Raw genomic sequence first — 23355 nt, 5'->3', positions numbered from 1 at the left:
GCCATTCAAGAAACACATTTCAACCTAATATTGATAACACCAGCAAAAATTTTAATAAAAGAAATATTCAAGTGAGTTAAATATTTTTCTCCCTGCACTTAGCGTTTTTATTTTCTGTTTTTCACGGTGTATGCATTTTTATTCCTAATTGAAGGAAATCCGAGGGAAAGGGCAACGACGTCTTATGAGTCGCCTCCCCTTGAACATTAAATATCTTTGTAATAAAGAGCCGACCGCTTAATGCCTTTAACGAGCAGATTTACAAACGTCACACGCGGAAGTCGCCGCTCGGCGTAGCGCGTCATATGATTTGTACGTCAGTGGTGTTTTCTGAGTCGCAGCGCCCCCTCGCGGTGAAACCGAAGGTCACCCAGACTCCCCTTCGCTCCCTTCAGCCTCTTGATAGCACCGGGTGTTGCTCCAGTGCTCAGCCGCGTTGTAACTATTTAATAAGAAAGCCATGGACAGTTTTGATAATCTCAGCGCGTCGGAGAAAGCGGAGGCGTCGGAGCTTCAGCGTATGATCGCCGTGGAGCAACAGAAAGCCCAGTTCCAGGCTCAGGTTGGTATGCTAGCGATGCTAACCGGTGTCAGGCCACATGCTCACATTCCCATTATATGACAGCTTGTAATGAACTTTGGTGTGTGCCAGTTTATAGCTGCTGGAAAGTCATGTTCTGCTGTTATATCGTGTATAAGGTCAATACTTATCATGTCAGTGTGGACATACTGTAGTTTATACTCTAAACTACAACAGCTACTGGGGGCCGTAGAGGTTAATCCAGCCCTGACTGTAAAGTCCCAGCATGTGTTGAAATTGTTGGAAGAGCACTACTGAGCTACAATGATAATTGCGTGCTGCAGATAGTGTGCTAGAGAGCATTACCAGCTTATCATAGCTCATCAAGTGTAAAAAGGTATGGGCGGTGATGGATGATTGCAGGATCCTTTCTGTGGGGATTAAAAATAACGTCCCTCTCAACAAATGAGGTATACAGGAGAAGTGCAGCATATACAGACATGTGCAAAGTTTACCACAAAGAGAAGACTTCCAGAAGGTAAATAAGGAGTGTTAACCACAAGGTCAAACCCGTCATAAATATTGTTAAAAAGCCAGAACAGCTCAGGACTCAGATCAGTCTTTGAGTGGTGAAAAAACGTATACGTATAAAAACTTTCTATATATTATACAGAAACTTTCTGCTGCTATTACTGTTTTTTGCACAATTGCAACTTTTGCCTCACACACAACAAGAACTTTTACTGCTGCCTCTACATACACACTGTGACCTTTTTTTAATACCAGTAAATGTCTTCATCTGCTGTGCATTAATTAAAGTTTAGTGTTAGGATATGTTTGTCTTTATCTGTTGTACCTGTGCACTTCACTTCTACACCGTGGGAGGGTGAGAAATGTTTTTTTCTTCAATAAAGCCGACTTTTGATTTTGATTTTTGACCTCCAATGACAAGTTGTGCGTTAATTTTTGATGACGATGTGACACTAGAAGGAAACAGTCTAGATAAATTCGGAGGTGAATTGTTAGGCTGTCAGCTCCCATTCAGATGGTGATTGTATGCAGCTCCACAGAACAGATATTAAATGACCCAGAACATACCTGATTGGTTGTTCGGCTGAGTAGAGGAATATATTGAAATGTCCAAGTCAGTCACCTGGTTCCTACCACACAGAGCTTAATATTTCCCTTTGTGAAGCCAAAAGTAGAGGCAGAAAAAACAACTCGGTAGCTTTGGTTTGACCTCTGGTTTAAGGTGTCGTTCGAGCAAACTCCTCCAAGTTAAAAGCCAGAGACGATCGAACTCAGAGTTGAGTGCAGCATTTTTCATTCATTTTCATTTCTCCCGGCAGTGAGCAACAGAAATTTGAGTCTTCATCATGGCACAGTTGACATTTATCATATCGTGATTTATTTTATTATTTTTTTTTTGATTTGCTTAAGTATAATTTTATCTACTGATCTGTTCCTGCTACCTGCTCATACTGGAACAGTTCTCAACCAGCTCTTGGTGTGTTGTCTTCCAGGTGCACAGTTTCACTGACATCTGCTGGGACAAGTGCGTGGACAGTCCGGGCTCCAAGCTGGACCACCGGACGGAGACGTGCCTGGTGAGCTGCGTCGAGCGCTTCATCGACACCACCCTGGCGATCACCAACCGCTTCACGCAGATGGTGCAGAAGGGCGGTCACTGATAACGGACTACCACGGGACTGTGTTATGACATGAACGACAGGTGTTTTGTATTCCTAACGTGTTGATGGGAGACGACGTGAAGAGGACTGATGTTGCCGGCAGGGGAACTGGGGGAAGCTGCATGCTTCAGCCTGTGAGCTGAGAAGTCGTGTAATGGGACGCAAGCAAACCTGTTCACCAGTGCAGCCTGTCTGTGATCCTCAACAGGGTCTAGTCCAGGTCCCTTTAAGAAGGTTTTAGGAAGGTATTAAAAATTTAAAATGTTCTACAACTCTAAAATATTGCGTGAGTCTTCCTTTCATCACTGTACAGCTCAGTTTATTTATGTCGTGTGCCAAAAAGATTAGGAAAATTATGTCAACAAAACTAAGAACTATAAAACTCCAAAAAAGATTATTGTTGTTGTTGTATTTTTTAAATTTTTAATCCTTTTCTTCCTTATGTGGGACCAGGTTGCATGTTTACCATCACACTCAATCTTGTCCAGATCTAAAATAACAAAACTGAAACAAAGGCGGCGCAGGCAGCTTCTTCAGTTTTAAATGATCAGTGAGTTGAAAAGTTGAGAGTGAAAGTTGCATGAAAACCTCTCTGAACAAGAACAAAACAGTATCAACATCTGTTCCCGAACGGCTTCCCCTCATTCACAACTCAAGTCTGAAGAGTTTGTGTTACTCTTCATGCCAGCAGCACGTGAACCCACCTAAATGATTGGATTGGCACAATCAGTTCCTAACTTTTTTAGTGCTTTCAGGCTGGTGCTGTAGTCATATATGTCATCTGAGCATTGTGGAGTTTGGAATTTGTTAACAATAAAATTACAAATTTACAGTTTCATTTTGCCTGCTAAGAGTCTGCAGGGTCTGTTTGGGCCAAAAGGAGAGACAAAGGATACAATGACGTTGTCTCTTCTTTATTCCTCTTCATATCTTTAACTTTATTTTGCACTTATTGTTCCTACCTCATCTTCTAATTTGAAGGCAATTTCTTTTCTTTCTTTCTTTCCTTTTTTTTTTTTTTTAAACCAAATAATAGCTTTGTGACACAGTAGATCCCTAAAGCTCTTATCCTAGAATCACCCCTCGTGTTGTGTCGTACTACCAGGAAAATATTAGCCTATTAGCAATTATGCTATTAGCCTAATAGCATAATTGCCTAAGTCACTTTTTGACTTACTGTTATAATATCAATAAAAATACCAATGTGCTTGCTAAAAATTATTATTATGTTTTCTTGTTTTCCAAAACCATTCACTTAGGCAATTATGCTATTAGGCTATAAAAGATATTGGAAAATGTTACATTTAATAGTAAAAACAACTACTGAAAGCTTGTGTTACAGTCACTACCTCTGTACTATGCAGCCAAATATCAAGTGAATCAATCTATGAATAAATGTTGTGTACTTATAAACTAAACACTAGAGGTCAGAGTTGTTCCATACATATATATATATTTTTTCAGCTTGGTTTTTTGAGTATGTCTAAGAGTTCAAAACCCATTTTAAAATATTGTGTTGTAATGTTCAGTATGTCCACCAGTGAGTGCTCAAAGCTCTCTGCTGCGGTTCATACTATATCTACAGGTTTCTTGATTTCTTTTGTCTGTTGTCGTCCATCACATGAAAAGAAGAGTATTTTCAGTATTTTGCAGGATGTGCATATAGTTTCTCTTGTAGGTCTTGTACTCAGGAACAAGTGACAATTAAAAGCGTTGACTTTATTCATATATTTGATTTGCATATTTGAAAATGAAATATCGCTGAAAATGATGTAGCTGAAAAGAAATGTACAAATCTGCTGGTTTAGTTTCATCAGCACCTCTTATTACTATAATTGCAATATTTTGTAACGCTGCGGTGAAGATAATTAAATTTGCAGTAATCCTAAAAATGTTGTGGGATTTAATCAGCATATTTGCTAAAACAGACAAGCTTTTGCATAAAGGCTACTTAGTCCAATAAATATATTCATACCATAAAAAATATACATCACACCAGAGTGCGCTGACGTTAATAGACCAGACAAACCCTATAAAAGTGAACAACAACAACAGCAAAAAAAAAGAATGCCTACAATGTGTGGCTGTTAATATTTTTAGCGGCCCTGAGTGCAGACTTCATTGCAGTTTCAATCCACCCGTGAGGTGTAGCCGTATGCTCTCCCGCAAAGTGCACTCGTCCCTCGCTCTGGAACAGTTCCCTGGCGTAGTGCCCCTTCTGGTAGGGAGTGAACAGAGCAAATGCCCCTAGACTGTAAGGATCCAGCCCCCACTTCTTCACCATTCCCCCAGTGCACAGAGGCCTGATGTACTCTCCGTGGATCTTCACCAAGTCCTCCAGGACCACGGCCATCAAGTCCTCCTCGCTCATCCCCTGGAAAAGGGTGGAGTCGTCGGAGCATGTGTAGGACGCCAGGAGGGCCCCCGCCGTCGTACCAGGGAAGCTGTGGCTGGGGTAGTAGATGAAACGAGATGGCCGGTCTGTGATGCTCTTCCCACCTCTGATGCCCTCTTTCTCCCAGAAGCGCACTCGAAAGCTGAGTACCACCTTGGTGGAGCTGGCATAATGAACTGACCGCAGCGCCTCCATCTTGTCCCCAGACAGTGGTGGTTGGAAGTCAATGAAGAGGGTGGCCTTGGCGGTGGGCGTGACCAGGGCATAGTCCACTGTTAGGTTGTTCTGGGAGCCTGAATTACGCCAATCGTGGTACGTTATGGTCACATTCCCACCACCTGTTTGGTTTATCAGCTTGACCTTGGAGTTGAGGAGGATTGTGGCATTTAAAAGCTCGTAGAAGGCCCTGGGGAGGTGGTCAAAGCCGTCTGTCACTTCATAGTACCTGGAAAAATAATCACATGACACCATGAATGTGGTCTTGGGGGGCTGCCTTTTAACATCTGGCCAGAGACAGCAGATGAAAACTAGCCTCTTGGATAATTCAGGCTCATTTATGATTTATTGCATCTACAATTTATAATTTATTAATGCGCATTGTCCCTGACAAATAAACCAATAACTACAAATGCTGCACTAATATACGTTGGTGCGGATTGGCAGCCATGTTTCCGTCGGTCTTCTGTGGCTACTGAGGTGGTTTGGCTGTGGGATGAATAATGAATCCAATGTAAAGCGGCTTTGAGTGTCCATGATAAAGTGCTATATGAAACCAATGGTAAACATTAGCATTCTCACCACAGCAGCTCGATAAAGTGATCCACATACCATTTCATGCTAACACCTCTGCTGCAAATGACCAAGAATTAAATAACTTTAAGTGAAACTCAAGTGAGAAGCATTTAAATTTGCATCTTTTTACATTTTTTCCCCCCTGGAAACAACTTATAAATAACAGTGGCTATATCAGCAGCTTCAGGACTGAAGACACTGACACTGGCGTGACGTGCTACAAATCAAAAGTTACACTAGCTTAAACTTTTTTTGTTGACGCAAGTTACACAACCAATAGATGACTTTTAAACTGATGCTGATATAACAACGTTAACCTGTGCTTGAACAAGACCCCTGGTTAAAAATATAGCTGGCCCACACTCTTTTGTGAGTTAGCATGCTAACCGGGTTTAGCTAGTAAACGAATGGTGCTCAGGCTAAAGGAAGCGAAACAAGAGCATTGCATGCAGTGACATTTTGACCAGACTGTGGCACTGGATGAAACATCAGGGTGATTAATCTTCTCCAGGAGAACATGGATGTCATCCATCCCTTGGGCCATGCTTTTAGAAAAGCTAATAAACAACTGTACTGGCTTTAGCTACATCAAACAATGAGGTCATTTCTGCCTTAATTGTGGCTCTATTTCTGAGATCCTCTGCTAAATTATGCCCGCAGGCAAACAGTGTATCTGTCACAGTTAAAGTCTCAAGAGTGTGACTGTTTTCCATTCGTCTCCCTCCCTCCCATCAGATGTCCTCATTTGTTAAGTGTCCTGTCGACGACACCCACCTGACCCTCACAGCTCACACGTTTCCATGGGGGCTTTTGTACTTTCAGTTAAACCTTGTTTTGTATGGCCTATTTTATTTTATTTTATTTATTTATTTATTTTTACCAGATATTATTTATGTTTTATTTTAGACAAATTTTATCTTTCTTTTTACTTGTGGTTTTCAAGAGTGTTTCTTTTATGTGCAACTAAGCTACTGTGACTAAGCAATTTCCTTTGTGGTCTATCTAAGTCTAAGTGTTTGCTCTTTATTTGTGTCTCTAACCTACTGGTTCTATATTTGCCTTTTTTTTTCTTTTCATTTTTCTACTTTTAGCTCATCCCCCAGTTTTCTGTACCACAACACTTTGGTTGAACGAACAGTCCTCACTCAGTTTTGTCGTTGATGTCCGACTGAATGTACAGCATCTCTACCAGCGACGTGTAGAAGAGGCTGTTCTCATTCAGGATGTCCCCGATCATCCTCAAAGCACCACGACTCAGGTTGCCCTCCTTCACCAGATACTCCTGTTGGATGACAAATGGAAACTACGTAAAGTGTCCGCAAAGATTCAAATTATACATCTGTTAAGCAAGAGCCCAAATGACTAAATCTCTACCTTAACCGTGTAGGAATCATATTTATCCAACATGGCGCTGCAGCCGATTGCCTTCAGGTCGTCCCTCACCTGTGCACAGATTGCAATACTTACATCCCCATCCATGTGGAAAAAGGTACAATCATTGTGTGAATAGTACAAACCTTCCACAGCGACTGGCTGAAGAGCTGAGCGGCCGACTTCCCTTTCTCCCTGTCAGTCAGGCTGTAGTTGAGCACACCGGGATTGTTCTCCACGGCATACGTTTTCTGTAGAAGTCCATTTACAAAATAGTAGGTGTTGATGTCATCTTGGATGAATCGATTCAGGGGGATTTGTAACTTGGAAGCAAAGGAAAGGAGAATCCTGCGAAATGAACACCGCATATTAAATATCTTATACGTGTAAGAGATATATCTTTTTTTTAGGGTAGAATCAGCGTTAAAGGTTAAGTATGAGATCAAGTCACTAACACTGACAGTTTATCCGGATGTAAAAGCTGATGTGCATGATGTGTTAATAAAAATACGCCTGTACTTTGAAGCAGGTTACGAAGGCTTGAGAGGTAACTTCAGGTGTAATGCTGGGTTTTAAGTGTCACAAATATGGATCAGTTCTGGTTTACCGGTTTAGTTTATGCTGAGGTTAACAGATTAGTGTGTATAAAGGCAAAGACCACTGACCCATTAGTTCTATTAGGAAACTGAAGACAGTTTCCCAGAAACCCTGTCTTCTACATATTTTGTTCCTCTTGGCTCATCAGTTTGTGGCTAGGTTTTCTTCCTGGCATCAACTGTGTTGCTTTTACCTCGATTATACTTCAACATTTGTTCAGAATTAGTTTGCTCTTAGTCATTTAGTGCAAACTCTGCCCCCTTCACAGTAGCCTGTGCACAGTCTATTGTGGCGGCTCTTATGTGCACCTGGTGCTCTGTGTAATGATAAGACAACCTTCGTTGTGTCGTATCATCCATCAGATAACATATCCTAATACTCAGAATATGAATATGAGATAATTGGCTCTCTAGACCGTCTAGTGTTTACTGGCTTTATTAAAGCTGCCTTTTGTGCTGGAAAAGAACTGACAGCTGTGAAACGAAAGCTAGCAGATAATACTGCTGATAATTCTCATGGAGCAACATTTCACATTTAACGTTTTTATCTAACAATATAAAATGATTGATTAGAGCAACTTTTTTTTAAAAAAAAGAAAAAGAAAAGTTCGTCTTTCCTTGAATTCAGTTAGAGAACACAGGTGACATCTACTGTATCTACTGTATTGTATTGTTTTAAAAGCAACATTTATGTGTATATTATCAGTGGTAGAAAGATAATGTATAACTCTCTACACAGAGTTATGATTTATGATTATAACAATTTGTTCATGCTGTGATTAATATCTGTCTATAGCATGAACCTTTGTTTTTTGTTTTTGAGCTACATATATCTATATATATATATGTATAGTTCAAAAACAAAGGCTCATGCTGATATATATATATATATATATATATATATATATATTACACCAGAATTGTAGTTCAGTGCTGCTGTGGGTCTCATCCAGTTCTATCAGTTCAGACAGTCAAGTCATTTCTCTACTCACTTATGAAAGCTGGGGATCCTCATAGCGCCCACTTCTGCGTACCAGCCCTCTCTTCTGTTTCTGAAGGTCTCCACCCGTCCGCCGATGCGATCACTGGCCTCTATTATGGTCACCTTTTTGCCCAAGGGGACACACATCATCACACCTTAATATGCATCCACCATGTGTATTTCAGTGCCATCAGCATTCAATCAGACAAATTCTTCTTCCTCCACTTTCTTTTCTACTTCATTTCTTCCTTAAAAAATGACCTTATGCCCAGCGTCTTCCAGAAACTTTGCAGCGGTCAGTCCAGCGATGCCCCCGCCGATGATTGCCACATGTCGAGGTGTCTTCGCAGCGGGAAGACCTTTATCCACAATGCCCAGGAGCTCGCTGTAGTCTGTGTCTTGGAGGCACTCGAACAGAGGGTCTCCAATGATCCCGCTCACAGCAAACACCACAACGCCCACTAAAACCAGAGGAACTTGCGGAGAAAGGAAACATCAACATCCAGGGATCATGAGGTAAACTGTAACAGGCAGACTGACATCAAATAAAATCCCCGTGGGATCGCCAAACAACTTCTTCTTCTTTTACTCCTGAGCTTACAAATTGAATTATGAAGGATAATATTAAAATATCCCACTCTGGCAGAAACATCAGACATATAACTATGAAATGAGAGGATCATGTAGCCTTTTTAGTACTTACAGAATTTGCACAGGGCCATGTGAGGCATCATTGAGATGATGGAGCTCCACAGTCTGGACCGTTTCCCATTGCTGCTGACACTGACACTGTGAGAGGAAAATGAAACCTAACAAACAAAAGCATGGCATTAGCTTAGTGGGGAAAGGCCAAGGCTTCAATATCATGAACACATCTTCCTCTCGCACCCACGTATGCGAACAGCGTTGATAAAAGGCAACTGAACTGGCAGATGGGTTTTACCTACAAAGTTCTCCTATTTCAACCTCAAAATTCCCACCAGTCTCTACAAGTCCAGTTACCTTTTTTACCATTTACCATTATCATGACCTGGATGACGAGAACCTTCACTAAAAACCCTGACTAAAAAGATTAGCATTAACAACTGCAACTAATGAATTGTCTACAACGATAAGCAGATGTTTGCCCCGGTCTATATCCCACTCACCTTTGACAAAGGTAATGTCTGGTAAGTTGTCGTAAGCCTGTTCATGACTGAGGTGGTATCGACACAGGATCCCTGATCTGACTAGACTTTATTAACTCTTCCATACGAAAGGCTCCCGGGAAAACCTGGAAGCGTGGTGTGTGTGAAACTGCGTACGAGGTAATTTTAATGAGGGACTGTGTGGCTCCCTCAGGTCTTCCAGAAATATTTTCCCACACCGGCTCGAGAGTCAACCACACTGAACAAATCAGATTAGTGAGGTCATACTTGTCACCAGCATGCATACCCCATTTCCTCCATCTTCACTTATTTCAGTATCTGACCTGAAAGTGCTCATTTAGCCAGTGCCCAAAATGACCAAGCCAAACTTAAAGCTGCATTGCCTCATATTCTTAAAAAAAAACAACAACAACAAAAAAAAAAACATAAATAATCTGCATTTTTTTTTAGTAATTGCTGGTAAATTGGTAATTGGTCTGTATGGACTTACCCAACTCTTCCTGTGTCCAGCATTCAACAGCTCACAGAGGATTTTTATAGGCCAAAGTAAATGAAAACAAAACCAACAAGAAAGAAAGTTTCGTTTTCCTTAAAGAAGTCGGACTGAACTTTTTCTTTTTTTTTTGCTTCCAAAATGTTGTTCCCTAAATGATTCACTTTTGCCGAATGTGGAAGTTCTAAAAATAGATCAAACGTTTCATTTAAATTGCTGATAACGAAGGATTCATAAAGCTGTGAGGCACAATGTAAAGAGATGCCTGTTGAAAATCTCAAAGAGCATTAAATGCCTGCGTGTCCACTGAGAGAGAGCGGCCGTCCCTGCTTATTGTCGCTCAGGTGCGATTCATGGGTTGGAAAACTATTCAGCAATATATAGATGATGTGCAGCTGAACGCAGCATTGTTCCAAGTCAAGGGTCAGGTTTTATTTCACATTTTGTTTGTCAGTATATGGGAAGACACTGCGGTCACTGAACTAATGAGGCTTTGGGTGTTAAGTCAGCCATGTTAATGTATAATTTGTAAGGTGCAGCCCTCCCCACATTCTGAGAAACCTGGAAGAGGGCTTAACACTGAAGACACATCACTGGATCTCCTGAATGTAAGCCCGAAAAATGGTTTGTGAATGGAAGAAGTAAAGAGAGGGAAATAGAAGAAATAAATCAAATCAAAAGTAAGCTTACTGGTGCTGAAATAGTGATGGTTCCCTTTTATGGGAGATTATATAAGGGTATAGGTTTGTTAAGCACAACTACATGTCTGCATGGGTCTGAATGACGTAAATTGTGTCATATGACCAAGATGGTGGTTACATTATGAAACAAAAGTAGAAACAAAATAACATCTGGACTTTTCGGAGATTTTTAGTTCCAGTTTGTGACCTTTTAGCCAGGCTATGAGATAACAGAGAGAAGTCCTGTCCCTTGCCCTTGCTATTGTTCCACTAATCTTTGTAACTTTAGCTTTTTTTTTTCCACACTCAATCTGTTTCATTGTCTGCCACATGTTTGAACTTTACCAGTGTACCAAGGTGCTTTCCACTGACAGAGTGAGGGCAGCACAAATAGGAGATAAACCATTCATTATCATTAATGGTGGATTTTCACACTTTATAACAGACTTCACAGAATATTTCTGAATGGTTCACACTTTTATAACCACGTTTTACGGCTTGAATATGACACTTTTCAAATGCACGTTTTTGGAATTAGGAAGTGTTTATTCAATGAGACAATCCCACATGTTTATTTTAGCCCAGTTATGTCCAAGGGCCCGCAAGCTGCATGACACTGCCCAAGACCAAGAAATACTTTAATACTACAATTCTGGAAAGTGGTAGTTTCAGTACCTTCAAATGAGGCTGTTTGATTTATGAATGTATGTGTTTATTTAATCACACTGAAGCATTTCCCCGGTTTCTACATCAATATCCAGTATCATTTAGCTGTGCAATTTTGTTGTGGGATACACTATTTCCATTAGTTGGGCTGGTGTGTCCGTAACACACTTTTCACAATATTACCATATATCCATATCAAGTTCTCACGCACTGGCACAGCATCATGGGAGCTGTAGTTTTTTTTTATGTTCTTTCTCTTTAATATTATGTTTTTATTTCAGAGCCTTATTCTAAAATATTCGACAAGGTTATTTAACTTAGAGCAGTGTTGGTGGACTGCAGCGGACAAATGAGGGCCTTCTGCGTTTGAACTACGTCACAATACCGGAAGTAAACAAACCAGGCGAGAGATCGAGTCCAGACGCTCACGGGATGCTGTCGCAACTCATCCAGGTTACACATATATATATTATCTCTTTTCTTCGGCTCTGTAGTCAGAAAGCTCTAATGTAGGGAATGGCGCTACGTCTCTTATACATTTATAGCTGAAGTTCTTGTCTATGACTGTAAAGCTACCTCTGACCAATATAGCATTTAAATGTTGACAGGCTATTGACATATGGGCACATACTGCACGACATCATAGAAAACCTCGAATCCATAACATCTTTATTTCGGCATAAGAATCAGTATCTGTTTAGTATTTGCGTCCCCCTTCCTGTCGAACTGTTCCTTGAAATGACGATGGTGGCGGAGACGACGACTTCTTACACCGTTAGCCCGATCATAAAACAAATGATAATGTCAAATGCATGTGTCCAGGTCGAATAAGCTGTATGCCGATTTTTCGGCTGTGGTGTGATATACTACCCGTAAGGTATTAAAACTGAGTTTGTTTGACGTAGACGCAGTGTACGACAAATAAACGGCAAACTGTCAAATTTCTGACTGGGATTTGGTGTAGCGTTTCATTCTTCCCCCAATAGGCAATTAACGGTATGTATTAACCGAGCTAACGCCGGACAAACAAGCCACTAACGCTTATTGAAACGTAAAAATACGGATAATAAATTAGTAGTTTGGCTCAACCCCGACTGGTTAGATCGTACTAACGTTAGCAGCTAGCATCTACTAGAATCAAGTAAGACATGCTAATTTATGCTAATCCGCTTTATAATGTGTAATGTAATGTGCATACATTATGCTTGAAAATCAGTTTTTATATTTTGTTAGGTTAGTGGATATTATGTTACATATTCCTTAATACCTTGTAAGCATGGGTTGTGTAACTAAGCTGCTGGGTAAGTAATGAATAGGCAATAGCAACAGGAGGATACATGCATAGACTGTATGTTGTAGCTGCAGGTCATGGTCAGGCTGGTCTGACAATGCATTCAGCCTCTTCACATCGTCACACAATGACACTCATGGGGAGGCTCTGTTTCTCTTTATATTGTGCTAAACCTCTATTGTGAACTAATTCTGTTTTTTTTTTAGGTGTGATCCTGCCCTGAGATGCGTGATCTCGACGGCTCTTGTTGAGGTTGTTGGGACAGTAACCCCTGCGGCGCCATGTCGGAGGTGTTGGGACAGAGGAGCTTGCTGGGCGTCGGCGTGTTACTGGCGTGGCTCGTGCTGTTCCACCTGCTGGTCAACATCTGGCTGCTGTGCGTGTTCACCAGCCTGCTGGTGGTGCTCGGCGGCTGGCTCGGTTCACAGGCCGCCCTGGAGTCAGACAGCGTGGTCCATCTGGAGAGATTTATCACCTTGGAGCCGGTAAATATCGGTTACTGCTCCGGGTTCCAGTGTTGGTTTCGCTTTTCATTCACAGACAATCTTGTATCTGATAATCTCCAGTATCACTTCTTTCATGCTTGCCTGCAATTACTTTCAGGTCCCACCATCTGTGGAGGATGAGCGTGACTTGGACCAGGAGATCCACAACACAGTGAGGAAAATCATTAGGGACTTTGTCACCTCTTGGTACTCCACTGTGTCATCTGAGAGTACTTTTGAAACTGAAGTTCAAGAGGCTATGGTCTCTATGGCTATGGAACTGAAACTGCGCGCAAGACAGGTTGACCGGAAGGTACCAAAGTTCACACTGTGTTCCATTGTGTTTGTGTACAACTTGTGTAGCTGTGCAATGGGCGACTTTCTCACTGACTAACTAATCACAGTTAACTTCAATTTATTTGCACAAAAGGGAGGCTTGTTATTTGAATGGAAACACATACGTTTCTGCACTATTTTACAAGGTGTTTTTCAACCCGTTAGTTGTCTTGTAACCCCTCAGATCCTTGTGCATTCAATTATTTTCAAGGATAACTGCCCCGAATGTGGCACAGTCGGTGGTTTATAACAATTCAACTTGAAAAACACATCAGTTCTCTTCACTTTTGCACATGAACGTAACAGATTACTGTATAAAAAAGAGTTAGGAAAGATGTGTTTGGGTTGGGAACTCCAGGTATTGATGACATCTTTGGAGCAAACACAACTTGAAGTTGCAGCACGATAATATTTTATGATCATTTAACTACAGCATATGAACGCAAGTTGTTAGAAATTTTAAAATTACAATGAACTATAAATTAAATATTGAAGACTTCAGACATTACAAAGCAGCATGTTCCAGATCTTGACATATTTTAAGGATCCCCATTAGATAAATGCTTCGGTAGTTAGCTAATCTTCCTGGGGTCAACATCTTACATACAATACATTTCACCACATTACATGTCAACACGCACAATTTAACCAATTTACATTTATAAAATACAAAGCTTGTGTATATAATACATTTAAACAAAGAGAAAATGAAGAAAATAAAAAAAAGTAGTAAAAAGATAGAAAATCTAAGAAAAAATGCACAACGTGTAGAAACACTCAGTATTGTAAAACACTTGCACAGTGTATACCTTCTGCTTTTCCACACTCATCTACAGGCCAGCACATCCTTAAATGTGGCCTCTTTTTAAATTTCTGCAGGAGCTTACCCAAAGGATCCTCGATCTGTTCGGCTGCCACGTGCAGGACTACTTCAGAGCCAAGGAGCTGGTGACTGAACAGCAGACCTCACCTCTGAATGCAAATCGCAGCAATGAGAGCGAGGAGTTGTGGAAGGCGTATTCCGCTGTTACCACACCTCATCTCGCCATGACCAGCAACGCGGTGGAGGTCAACTTTGTCAGAGCAGTCGTAGACTTGTTGCTGCACGTTTTGGTGCCGCCGCCGCACTTGGAAACCTGCACCGGGCGTTTCGTCGTTGGAGAGCTCATCACCTGCAACGTCCTTCTCCCCCTCATCGATAAACTGTCCGACCCCGACTGGTTAAACCTCCTTCTGATTGAAATCTTCGACTGGTCTGGCAAAACGCGAGAGGCGGTGGCGACAGACCAGCTGTCTCCGTCCCCACCACTTCCACCGCCACATTCTGAATCGGAGACCAGCGTGGCGCAGCAGGCACCACAGGTGCGTCAGAAGAGCAGCGATGTTCCTCCACAGAGAGCAGAGGCTGAATTTAGTAGTGACACAGAAATGGCCATGCCGGAGCTCGCTGCCTATGACGTGGTCGACTCTGAGGAGGTGGAGTTTCCACACAACACGGAAGAAGATGAAGCTACCGGACCCTTTTTAAGGCATTACATGAGAGGAAGCAAGTCAAACCCCTTTTATCAGGAAAACGACTCTGACCTGGATTCTCCTTTGGCCGACTACAAACTGAGCTCCACAGATTCCTTGGTCATGATAGGTCAAGAGGATGGTCTGTATGAGAGACCCAAAGAATGCGCCACATCGGTTGCGAACAACAACGGGGTGGAGTTGGAGGATGTTTCCCCCAGTCCAGTGGACGGCTCGTGCCCTAAAGTCCTGGTGAACTCAGCAGAACACCCTAATCACAGTGGATCGGTGAGGACAGAGGGGACCCCCGGTATCGGCAGCCTCCAGGACCTGGAGCGAGAAGGTAGTTCCTCTGCAGTGAACCCAAACAGAGAGCTTCTCCTGAGGATAGAACAAACTGGGATGATGAATTCCAGCGACCTCACTGTAGTCAGTCCGATGCAGGGCGGCTCCCCAGTGGCGACGTTCAGTTTCGAACCCCTCAGCAGCCCTGAAGGACCAGTCCTCATACAGAACCTCCGCATCACCGGCACCATCACAGCCAAGGAACACAGAGGCACCGGGTCGCACCCCTACACACTCTACACCATCAAAGTAAGGAGATTGACTTATAATATATCATTATTTTTAATGTATTTTTTGCAGTCCATTTATTTTATGGTGAGAATCTTTAGTGGCACTAGGCTGACGTATGGCCCAAAGATTACGTAAGCGTTATGTTGGTTTGGAGTTTTTGAGGTGCAGCGCTCTAAGATCTATATAGTATATATCGCTCTGTATTGTGTAGAATACAGGGTTCATAGCCATTTTAATCATTTAAACTGTATTTCAGTTTCGCAACGGTTTGTGGAGATGTGACTACTAAAATGTTTTATGTGTGTTCGATGAATCCCAGGAGATTTGGCTCACAAAAAAAAGCCTCATGTAGATGTAGATATCCATGATCATTTGTCCTGATTGGTATGTGAGCCCGAGGCTTCCCAGCAGTGTTAGCCAGAGTTAGCCCAAGGTCTGCAAAGCTACTACGGTGCCATCACATTTTCATCAAATGGAATAGTTTGTGAAAATACTCGTACACAATTTACTGTATATTAATTGTTTATTATTAAATTTAATGAAATAATAATTTGAATATATGCTAGAGTTAGAGTGCGGATACCATAGCACAATGGAGCTGAACGGTGTGTGTCTCATCATCGGAATACAGATATAGCCTGATCCTGCAAACAGGCTCTTCAGGCAATAAGTAAAGTTTATTCTCGCCCGCCAGTTCATTGGGTTCACCACGGAAAGTGAATGCATTCTTACGTAACAGTCCTGCTGCACTAAATTCCCCTTCACGACTGTTATAATGTTCAGTTTATACTGGAACACCATCAGAAAGGTGGTGATTCAACTGGATGGTCTTTCTGGAGGATGTAATTTGCGGTGCTGTTAAACTGGATTAGACTTAACTATTTTCAAAATAGTGGAGGCGCATATCAGCACAACGCAATACAATTCAATAGTAGTTTAAAACACATCATAAACTTCAAGAAGATTTAGTGCAGGGCTGTTATATAAGAATGAATCCCCTAGTGTACCTAGCAATTCACCCTTGGAGTTTTTTTCGTCTGTGTGTGGTCTTCTTGTTTTATTCTTGCAATCGTCTGTTCTTCTTGTTTTGAAAACCTGATGCATTTTAACTCAACTAATATTGGATTATATTGGCCTAAGGAGCTGAGTCCCAACATGCTGTATGAATTATCGTATTGCCCTATGCCAGCCTCACAGATTGTTCTTGTCTGTTTTCAGTACGAGACAGCGGTGGGTTGCGAGAACGCAGGAAGCGCCCAGCCAGGCTCCGAGGATGCTGAAAATCTTCAGACGAGCTATGAGAATCCATCACCTGTGCAGCCCGTAGCCTATCACATGGTCAACAGACGCTACAGCGAATTTCTCAATCTACAAACACGGCTGGAAGAGAAGACAGAACTACGAAAGCTCATCAAAGGTACGCGGCTCGGGACGCATTTGTAGCGTTGCATCTTTCATCTAAAAATCAACCTTTGACACAAATCTGGTGCTTGTCTCAGGTGTGAAAGGTCCCAAGAAAATATTTCCAGACATGCCATTTGGGAACATGGACAGTGACAAGATCGAGGCCAGGAAAGGACTCCTGGAAACCTTCCTAAAAGTTGGTCGACCAATTATTATTATAAGAATTTTTGTTATGATCATATAAGTTTCTATATTTGCGGGCGCATTTTATCTTGTTCATGCATTCTTTTGTGTTTATCTTTTCAGCAACTGTGCGCCATCGCGGAAATAGCCAACAGTGAGGAGATGCAGGAGTTTCTTGCTCTCAATACAGATGCCAGGATCGCTTTCGTCAAGAAGCCTTTCATTGTGTCACGCATAGACAAGGTTTGATCCTGGATATGTCATGATAATACAGCTGAATAATACTTTATTAGTATAATAACACTGCTACTATGTACTCTACTATAATCAAACAGGGTAGCATTGTTAAATGGCAAATGTAAATCAGTGGATGTGCGTGTTTGCATGTGCAGATTGTGGTGAACGCCATTGTGGACACCCTGAAGACTGCGTTTCCTCGTTCAGAACCTCAGAGTCCCACAGAGGATAATGAGGTGGAGATGGATGGAGGAAAAATGAGTGGGGACAAGAAGAGCAAGTAAGACATCATAAAGTATTTTTATTCTCACCACACTACTGGTCTTTTGTAACATCGTAACATTTTGTCAGGTGACATACCAGTCCACTGCAAAGTCTGTTTAGTAGCTCTTCAGTCGTTATCACATGACAGTAATTCAGCAAAGGGAGTTTGCCCAGTTGTCATGTTTTATTGTGAACCGTCTGAGAGTTTTCACAGCGTTGTTCACAGCTCCATAACGAACTTTGAAACAGAAACACCGGTAGAGGTGCACGGAGGGAAGCCAGCAAATATATACAGTATCCTGTACATGCAGCTGTGTGAAATCACCATCGCTAATGTTCATTTTTTGTATGATCCCAGGTCTCGGCTGAAGTTCTCCAGCAAGAACATCCCCTTCATGAATGGCTCAGACATAAGAGCCCCAGTTCATTTCAGTTATGACCAAATTAACACAGTAAGTATCTATCTTTTCAAAACTACGGGATACTTTTAAACCCATTTATACCATTAAATTACACAGTTAGCAAGCGCCAAGTTTGTTAAAAAAGACACGATTGCTTTATTTGCCTACTAAAATCACCTTGCTGAAAAAAACCTTGCTGTTTTTTTTTTTTTTAATATTCTCTTGCTCTGTGCTCCTGTAGGTGTTTAAAGGGATGTCTTTGGGAGATTTGCAAGCCTTTATCACTGAACAAGAGAAGCTATCCATCGAGGCTGACCCCGAGAGGAAGGGCAGTCCAGTTTTAAGAAGGTCCAGAGGGTGCCTGTATGACAGCTTGACGAAAAAGCAGATTAAGGAACACGGTAAGAAAGGGGCTTGTACTACTTTATTCATTTGCCTGATGTCTAGTCAGGTTTCTTGGCTGCTGTGTCCAAATTTAAAATGATCCTGTACAAACTTCAAAGCACACAGGTAAAAAAACTTTGGGTTACTTAACCCCCATTTTTTAGAGGGATATCCTCCAGGAGTTATTGGCTGGCTGCGTGCAATAGGAGCTTCTAATGAGGTCACGCTGTAGGTGCTCCCAACGTGAGACACAAAACAAATGCTCTGAAAAGGAACCGAAACCGTCATCCTCAACTTCGGTCCAAACTACAAACACTGCACCACATGCAGCAGAGTTGCTGCTCGTAAAACAAAGGGGCCAAATCTGAAATCTGTCAACACTTTATTGCTTTACAATAAATTAGTGTTATGGTTTTTGTCTAGACCACTGGAGGAGTCTGAAGAGAAGCGGCCCAACAGTTAGATGAAATACAAAAGCTGAAATCCAGCGCTGACCTGAAACCTTAACCTTCCAGCTTTTCATCATTATCTCTGCAGTCATCATGTCTGTTTGTCTGACTCCCGCTGTCTGGTCCGCTTTCATTTTCCTTTACGTCTGACCAGCTCCCTGACTCATGAAATAAGTTTCCCTTTCCAGACAGTATCTCAGAATAGTCACACCAGGGCTATATGACAGAAACGGAGTTTGTTCCATTTTCTCTTCACTCTTCACTCTTCTTCACTCTTCAGATCAGTCACACCCAACTATTTTGGAGCTATAGCGTGCTAAATCTTGCAGCACAAGAAGAATTGAAAGTGAAACTTGTGCAGTTCTAAGCTGATTCAAACTTCCCTGCTTCAGCTGTAGACTATAGAGTATGTCACAAAAACAACAAGGCATTGGTCTCAAGATGAGTCATATACAGTACGAATAACTTGAATATGATGAAATACGTGCATTTCTCCTCAGTGAGCAGAAAAATAGAAACTCAGCTGCATCACATGTATTCATCTGATTCTATGAATAGATGATGTGGGTGTATCCCAGAGAAAGTCGATGAATCACAATGGGAATTCACACCACAGAGGCTGAATGTTCCTCAGGCGGTTTGTTTTATTTTTGCTTCTTTATTTGATATTGTCAGCCACTGATGCTTAAAAAAAACATCAAGATTCATCACAGATGACAGTTTTCTCAGAGATTCAGGGTTGTTATTCTACTCATAGTGGCTAATATCGCCTCTGGAGTCCTCTGGAGCCATGACAGGTTTCACAAAACTTTTATCTGCGAACAGACTTAAGTTTGTAAAATCAGTGGAGCATGCTTAAAATGAACAAAGTCATATATTACATACTCTAACCATAGCTGTTTCTTTAATACCTGTTTTAAACAGCCACACTTGAAAGACTTGTGGCCATAGCTTCCTTGTCTCTGGCTGAAACCCAAGGCCTCTCCAATCTCTCTTTGTGCATCGTTTACGCATCTTTTATTTTCATATGTTTATGTGAAAGTTTATTGAAATTGTGTGTAATTCCTTCTGTTACCTTGTCCACCGCCCCCTTCGTGAATTGTTACAGTATGACGTGAAATTCTGGGAGGGAAAATATTAGTTTTGGTCTGGCTGTCTTTGTGTTCGTTCTTCTTAACTAACATTTTACACTGGTTGTATTATCTTGGGTTTGAATCCATCGGCCATCTAGGGCCTTTTTTATGTAGTTTGCATGTTCTCCCTGTTAGGGGTTGAATGATGTCACTATGTGTTGGTTCTACCCCGAACTTGATTGGAGATACACCTCTTCCTATCACAAGCAACACCGTCTTTAAACAAGAGAAGAATAGACTGGACTCACCAATAGATGTCTTTTCCCTTGGAAATTGGTTGTTTTATCGATTGTTTTATTGATTGCAGAAAGCGATCGTACAAAACGTCTACGTTTTGCAGACCAGGTTGGGGCTCAAGTCAGTGTTAAGTGGAGCAAAAATTACCTTCTTGGCAAGAAGGGGCCGAATTATCTATCGCCACCAGCTGTATTTATTTAGTTGAACATGCTTTGCCAGTTACCTCAAATACGTCAGAAGCAATAGTTCTCAAAAAAGCAGTAGAGCTTCCTGTCAGAAGTTGCCACCGCATGCCATGGTCTAAACAGGTTGCTCACTTTCGTTTTACCAAGTGTCAACAGCATTTAAGCACAGCTTCTTAAGAAAGCAAAAACAATAACAGATTTATAGTTATTCTATATTATAATGATCCATATTTCATGATGCCCTCTCTGCAAATATTTAGTTGTTTGAGTTCCCAGCAGCTCTCTTTGCACTTTGGTTTGCTATCATCATGTTGAGAGCTTCCGAAGGTTTTTGTCTTGAGATTCTTCGATTTCCATTGGATTCATCCCCAGATCCTCCACATATGGACAAAACTTCGGCATCACTTCCATTCATTTTCAACTCCCACTTGGGCCAGTCATTCTGAATATAAAACAGTACATCAAGAACCTCCATTAGTTTTTCCCTTAATGGGTCTTGAAAAGTCCTGACTTCTCCATCTACCACGAGATGAGCCAAACTGTTACCACACAGGTACCACAAACCTTGTCCAGGCACCTTTGTGGCTTTAACAAGACCTGACCTTGTTAATATCACGTTATCCTGATGACTTTGCTGCTTGAAGGTCCACACCTCTTTGCCTTTCAGTAGGTTTGAGTGGCTGCTTGGTCCCTGTTCTGTTGGTTCCTTGAGCCTAGGAAGAGATAAGTGATTTGTCAAACAAGGTTAACGGGCTGATGCCACGAGCCCTTCTTCTCACCTGTGTGACCTGTGAAATGAGTACCACTGTCTTCTCTTCAGCTTTGAGCACAAGGACGATTAGTCTTTCATTTTTCTGTGTCACTTTAAGGATCACAGTGTCAGTGTATCTTTGGGGGAGTGTTCTGGAACCCTACATCATATCTTTCCTGAGCTCTTTATTCACGTCATATTTAGTTTTTAGAATTATTCCCAGAGGAACCTGACCTCTGAATTTTGTCCAAATTTCCATAAGGCACAGAGTTTCTTTTCTGGGTTTGTGTATTTTCTTTCCGCATTTAACCAGTGGAGTTCTCTATGGTAAACCGGCTAAGGTTCCCTTCTCCTCATCTATGACTTGAATAGTTGTGAGATCAGTAGACCATTTTTGATTATCTATTTGCCATTTTTGCTTTTCTATGTTTCCCTCAAGACTTCCTGAATTCTCCTTTCTTAGCATGCCATTATTTACATCCTTTCCCCTACAAAGGTCTTAGTTTTGATCAGTATTCCCGTTTTCCTAGAACCTTCTCTAGGTCTTTCAAGCTATCTGGTTTTAGTTTTTGGAGTTCCTGATTGTGGGATTCTGCAGCTGAGAGTTCCCCATTGACCAAGTACTTCAGAAAGCGGTCTGTCCTGGACCTTTCTTTCCCTTTTCTTTTCTTTTCTTTTCTTTTCTTTTCTTTTCTTTCTAGGGTGCTCAGAATGTTCTTCTTGGTCTGACTGGTTCCCTCTGTCTACGACAGTCGCAGTTTCCCTCTTTCTGGGGCCGTGATGTCATTTTGTGTCATTTTCAGGAGTCTCTCACTCCTGTCTAGTGACGTCCCTGAGTCTAGTCTAGTCTAATCTATTCTGTTCCTTAGCGACAGATGATCAGTCTGACCGTCAACTTGTGAGGTGGATACAACACCCTAATAGTTTAGACTAATAGACTAATAGTTTAACAGTAACCTTTTAACTGTCCTCGTGCCCCAGGTTGGGTGCCATGTCATGATGTGTTGGTTCTACCCCAAATCTTATTGGAGTTACACCAGCTGGCCAAGGCCTAGTAAGCTAGGGAGGCCGAGCCCATACGGGTGAATCGACTGAACTACCGAATTTTACCCCTGTCTGTTACTCATCAGTTCAACCATTAATGTAATCCCTCTTCCTATCATTGACAACATCCTCTTTAAACAAGAAAAGAATGGACTGGACTCACCAATAGACGTCTTTTGGCTTGGAAAGATTCCTTGGTCATTTTATTGATTGTTTTATTGATTGCAGAAAGTGATCTTGCAAAAATCAAAAAGGTTTTTTCAGAGTAGGTTGGGGCTCAAGTCAGTGTTAGGTGGAGCCACTGAGCAAAAATTACCCTCTTGGCAAGAAGGGGCTGATCTATCACCAACAGTACAGCTAGTGAGCCAGCTGTATTTATTTAGTTGAACATTTTTTTTTTTTTATTGATTACAGAAGCTATCTTGCAAAAATCAAAAATGTTTTACACAGCAGGTTGGGGCTCTAGTCAATCTCCTACTTGCAGATAGGTACTCTTGGAGCCACTGAGCAAAAATTACTTTGTTGGCAAGAAGGGACCAAACTATCTATCACTAACAATAGTTGGCGAGAAGAGCTGGCACAGTTGGTGAGCTTGCTGTTTTTATTTCATTGAACATCCTGTCCCACATACCTCATATACGTCAGAAGCGTTACTTCTCAGAAAAGCAGTAGAGCATTCTGTCGAAAGCTTCCACCAGATGCTGTGGTCTATGCAGGTGGCTCATTAAGAAAGCAAAAACAAACAATACTTAATCTGTATAATAATTATCTATACTTCGCGATAAACGACTTTGGATTTCAAGTCACCTAATATAATATGTCGACTTGTCGACGATGTCACACAGAAAATGTAGCTGGGATAAATAAAAAATAAAAGGTGTCTCTTGGAAGGCTTTTCTGTGCATAGTAGCTAAAGGTCTATAAACTTTAGACAATGAAATTTACCAAAAAATTATTTTTGATTTGATATTTCAGCCGCCTCCTCTCTGTGACCGACTTTTGAGTTTCCCCCTGATGTAACCGTCGTCCGTTACTGACTGAAATGTCTCTTTCTGTCCACCTTGTTGCATCATGCTCCATCACTCCTCCATCTTTCTCCATCGCGGGGAATCCTCATAGGAAAAAGAATGACCTCATCAAATTCATGTG

The 23355-nt window shown here is 41.5% G+C and overlaps 3 protein-coding genes across 5 annotated transcripts in view; 2 read left to right on the top strand and 1 right to left on the bottom strand.

Moving 5' to 3' along the window:
- Positions 1 to 354: 354 nt before the first annotated feature.
- Positions 355 to 2605, top strand: timm8b (translocase of inner mitochondrial membrane 8 homolog B (yeast)). Its single transcript, XM_047594390.1, has 2 exons — positions 355 to 562; positions 2044 to 2605. Exons 1-2 carry the CDS (start codon positions 461 to 463, stop codon positions 2209 to 2211), a joined length of 270 nt encoding a protein of 89 aa, XP_047450346.1. The 5' UTR covers positions 355 to 460; the 3' UTR covers positions 2212 to 2605.
- A 1304-nt stretch (positions 2606 to 3909) lies between these two features.
- il4i1 (interleukin 4 induced 1) lies at positions 3910 to 22729 on the bottom strand. 3 transcript variants are annotated; one of them, XM_047594386.1, is made up of 9 exons: positions 22370 to 22729; positions 20238 to 21124; positions 9051 to 9156; positions 8609 to 8823; positions 8358 to 8470; positions 6916 to 7117; positions 6773 to 6841; positions 6544 to 6680; positions 3910 to 5051 (listed from the first exon to the last, which is right to left on the bottom strand). In XM_047594386.1, the coding sequence occupies exons 3-9, from the start codon at positions 9079 to 9081 to the stop codon at positions 4283 to 4285; spliced, it is 1536 nt and encodes a 511-aa protein (XP_047450342.1). In that variant the 5' UTR covers positions 9082 to 9156; positions 20238 to 21124; positions 22370 to 22729; the 3' UTR covers positions 3910 to 4282. The 3 variants fall into 3 exon arrangements, with proteins under 3 accessions (XP_047450342.1, XP_047450341.1, XP_047450340.1); XM_047594385.1 differs by lacking the exons at positions 20238 to 21124; positions 22370 to 22729 and adding an exon at positions 9986 to 10350; XM_047594384.1 differs by lacking the exons at positions 20238 to 21124; positions 22370 to 22729 and adding an exon at positions 9496 to 9923.
- Positions 11701 to 23355, top strand: part of snx19b (sorting nexin 19b) — a 38179-nt gene continuing 26524 nt past the window's right edge. Inside the window, exons 1-10 of the mRNA XM_047594383.1 lie at positions 11701 to 11787; positions 12832 to 13110; positions 13229 to 13423; positions 14326 to 15552; positions 16753 to 16951; positions 17034 to 17134; positions 17245 to 17364; positions 17514 to 17638; positions 17981 to 18074; positions 18265 to 18424. Coding sequence (XP_047450339.1) covers positions 12907 to 13110; positions 13229 to 13423; positions 14326 to 15552; positions 16753 to 16951; positions 17034 to 17134; positions 17245 to 17364; positions 17514 to 17638; positions 17981 to 18074; positions 18265 to 18424 — 2425 coding nt within the window. The 5' untranslated portion in view covers positions 11701 to 11787; positions 12832 to 12906. The remainder of the gene's footprint in view (positions 11788 to 12831; positions 13111 to 13228; positions 13424 to 14325; positions 15553 to 16752; positions 16952 to 17033; positions 17135 to 17244; positions 17365 to 17513; positions 17639 to 17980; positions 18075 to 18264; positions 18425 to 23355) is intronic.

This window comes from Mugil cephalus, chromosome 9, assembly GCF_022458985.1.
Source record: "Mugil cephalus isolate CIBA_MC_2020 chromosome 9, CIBA_Mcephalus_1.1, whole genome shotgun sequence".
Lineage (NCBI taxonomy): Eukaryota > Metazoa > Chordata > Actinopteri > Mugiliformes > Mugilidae > Mugil > Mugil cephalus.
This window is presented reverse-complemented; position numbering and strand designations above follow the sequence as displayed.

Coding starts and splice junctions, on each gene's coding strand:
- il4i1 (XM_047594384.1), bottom strand. CDS start 9,540: ATGAACAGGCTTACGACAACTTACCAGACATTACCTTTGTCAAAG. Junction 7,118..8,357: donor AGGATCCCCAGCTTTCATAA/GTGAGTAGAGAA, acceptor TTCATTTCGCAG/GATTCTCCTTTCCTTTGCTT. Junction 6,681..6,772: donor ATGATTCCTACACGGTTAAG/GTAGAGATTTAG, acceptor GTCATCCAACAG/GAGTATCTGGTGAAGGAGGG.
- timm8b (XM_047594390.1), top strand. CDS start 461: ATGGACAGTTTTGATAATCTCAGCGCGTCGGAGAAAGCGGAGGCGTCG. Junction 563..2,043: donor AAGCCCAGTTCCAGGCTCAG/GTTGGTATGCTA, acceptor GTTGTCTTCCAG/GTGCACAGTTTCACTGACAT.